At 44.6% G+C, this 3,106-nt stretch overlaps 1 protein-coding gene across 3 annotated transcripts; it reads left to right on the plus strand.

The window, feature by feature from the left end:
• Positions 1-13: 13 nt before the first annotated feature.
• LOC129754707 (uncharacterized) lies at positions 14-2,513 on the plus strand. 3 transcript variants are annotated; one of them, XM_055750919.1, is made up of 4 exons: positions 14-2,022; positions 2,077-2,141; positions 2,205-2,278; positions 2,338-2,513. In XM_055750919.1, exon 1 carries the CDS (start codon positions 171-173, stop codon positions 1,839-1,841), a length of 1,671 nt encoding a protein of 556 aa, XP_055606894.1. In that variant the 5' UTR covers positions 14-170; the 3' UTR covers positions 1,842-2,022; positions 2,077-2,141; positions 2,205-2,278; positions 2,338-2,513. The 3 variants fall into 3 exon arrangements, with proteins under 3 accessions (XP_055606894.1, XP_055606892.1, XP_055606893.1); XM_055750917.1 differs by having other exon boundaries at positions 2,205-2,513; XM_055750918.1 differs by having other exon boundaries at positions 2,077-2,513.
• Positions 2,514-3,106: the final 593 nt, after the last annotated feature.

Below are 3,106 nucleotides of genomic sequence, written 5' to 3' on the forward strand. Positions count from 1 at the left end.
TCGAAAAGACGACAGTTCATATACCATCCGGAAAGTTCCAAACTGGATTGCTTTGGAAAAGCGATGAGCCGGTTTTTCCGAACAAATTTACCAAGGCAGTACGTCGACGCGGTTGTTTTGAAAAGCGCTTGCTGAAAGATCCCGAACTGAAAACTAATATTGACAAACAAATGAACGATTGTCTACACAAGAGGTACGTTCACAAAGCAACGTCAGACGAGCTCCGCAACAGTGACGACGGAAAGATTTGGCACCTGCCAATCAGCGCAGTGCGACATCCGAGCAAGTTAACAAAGGTGCGTGTATTCTGGGATGCTGCGGCTACGTATGGAGGAATCTTTCTGAGCTCCCAGCTTTTGAAAGGTCCGGATTTGGTGAAGCCCCTTCTATCTGTCCTCTGCCAATTCCGACAGAAACAGTATATCATCGCTGGGGACATAAGGCAGTTGTTCCAGTTGATTATTCGTCCGGCAGATAGAAACGCACAACGATTTTTGTATCAGGAGAATTCAGAAGCTGCGCTCAACGTGTACATGGACGTCGCAACGTTCGGGGCAACGTGCTCCCCGTGTTCAGCACAGTTTGCTAAGAATGGAAACACCCAGGAAAATAAAGATCGTTATCCGGAAGCTGCTAAAGCAATTGTTGACAACACATATGTTGACGATTTCCTTGCGAGCTGTGCCATTGAAGAGGCAACGAAACTGGCTTTGGAAGTGAGTCTGGTCAACCGATCAGCTGGTTTTGAGATACCTAGTTGGCAGTCGCACTCCAAACACGTTCTGAAACGGGTTGGGGTGACTACTGGAGATAATTTTGTAGTTAACATGGAAAATTGCTCGCGGTGTGGTGGTCTACTCAACCGAATTGCTAACCTGTATCATTTTGCGCACCGCTTTAAGCGCTTCAAACGGGATCCTGTGGAATCTAGTGAGTCCTGTGGTGGTCTGAATCGTGATGATTATGTGTCGGCGGACACAGCCATTTGGCGAGCTGTGCAGCGACAGGTGTTTGCAGGAGAAATTAAGGCGCTTAGAAGCAGTTCTGAGCCTTCATCGAAGCAGTGGAAGCGTATCGGCAAGGGAAGTGTCCTAGCGAAGCTAACGCCGATGATCGATGAGTCCGGTGTTCTTCGGATGGCGAGCGGAATCGACCCTCAAGCGGCTCATTATTCGTTAGACGTGCGAAATCCTGTGATAGTACCAAAAGATCATAATGTCATCACTTCTTTGATCCTGCGATTTTACCATGCCAATATCGAGACGGTGCTGATCGAGTACAAGCTACGTTACTACATTCCCCGGATGAGAGCCAGTTCGGAGAAGGCGCACCATCAAAGGCTAGACGATGAAGGACTGCGAACATTGCTCTCGGAAGCAAAATTGATAGTCAACTCCCATTCGCTGACGTTCGTGCCGCTGGAGGATCCCAAGGAAAAAGTGCTGACTCCAAATCATTTCCTTTGGCTAAGTTCCGGTGAAGACAGCAAACCACCAAGGGTACCAATCGACGACGCTGCGCCTCTTCGACCAAACTGGAAGGTTATTCAACACTTAACAAACCAGTTTCGGAAGCGCTGGGTGCAAGCTTATCTACCTACTATAGCCTGCAGGACGAAATGGTTAGCGGAAATGCAGCCGCTGAAGGTCGGCGATCTAGTGGTCATCGTAGACGAGTCCGTGCGCAACGGATGGCTTCGAGGTAAAGTGGTGAAGACTTATCCAGGACGAGACGGACAAGTTCACAAGGTCGACGTGGATACTCGCGACGGATCTATTCTTCAAAGACCAGCGGTAAAGGTTGCTCTGTTGGACGTGCAGGAGGATAGTAAAGTCGATTGACTACGACGTTACGGGTTGGGGTGTTAGCACAACTGGCAACCTTGGTACGGGATCGGACAAACGTCAACGCGTTGGCGCCGAAAAGGAATTGTCATTGTTAGAAAATTGATCAAAACTGCGACACGTTTTTTCTTGACCTGGCAGTTAGTTAGTTTTTAGTGAATAGTTTTTAGAGAAAGCCGTATGTATTGATTACTATAGTTGTTCCGCTCATCCTTTAAAGTATTTTTTATAGTAGGTGGAAGCTATTTGGAAAGTTGCGCGTGATTTGAGTGCTCGCGGGTTTGTGAGTCGGAAGAGGTTGGGTTATAGAAATTCCTTACTGCGCAATTTGCCACTAAAATATTGTATTTCCTTTAATAGTTTGAGTGACCGTTCGGTTGTTCCGGTTAGGTGTACCGGGTTGAGCTCAATTAGAGCGGTAGGAAAGAAAAAGCGTAAGTACGCAAGTGTACTTTTCAATTACCCGAAGATAAATATGATTTTCGTCCATTAGCTTCAAATAGCCGGTGATATCCGACGGTTTAGGGTTGCCAGAGCTAGAGCTTAGGGTAAACGGCGAAACTTATTTGTAAGTTCATTAGAGATTGTTTACATTATCATCATTTAATAATAAATGTATTTACAGTCGAGTTCGTTCGCATACAACGTACTACGGAACAGTTTTTATTTCCCACAATGATAGTTTAAGCGACCATGGTACAATGGAGGGCTTCAATATGTAGCTAGGTGAGTACAATTAATGTTAATTTATGCTGCGCAAAATCGCAAAATATTAGTTTTGTATTTTTACAGATTGAAAATAATTATCGACTACTTGAATAAGTTTCTGCACTCTTTGAACGATCGTCGCATAAAAAGCAAGCAGCCTGCAATGTTAAGTCGACTATTAACATTCCTGATGGACAGTCTCTCGCAGCACCGATTCCGGACATAACTGAACGGGTACTTCCAGGTAACACTTCTACTTACTATGAAGTTAGATATCAGTTTTCCAGTAATTATGATGGAAAAAAGAAGTATTGAGAAAGATCCATCCAAGTTAAGGTTAAATTAATGGCCTTTATTCTGCGCCGCGCGTGACGTGATGATATTGCTGATCCACTCTTTTTTTCTATTTCTGCGATAGCTGATTTGGGCTCCCGTAGGGTACCACTGTAAAAAAAAATTACAGTATTCAAGAAAAAAATGAGCATTGTTCTACATAAGGATTATTTATCGACTGAAATTAAATCGGATGAACAAGCGGAAAACATTGAAAGATG

The sequence above is a fragment of the Uranotaenia lowii genome, chromosome 3 (assembly GCF_029784155.1).
Source record: "Uranotaenia lowii strain MFRU-FL chromosome 3, ASM2978415v1, whole genome shotgun sequence".
NCBI classification, from domain to species: Eukaryota; Metazoa; Arthropoda; class Insecta; order Diptera; family Culicidae; genus Uranotaenia; species Uranotaenia lowii.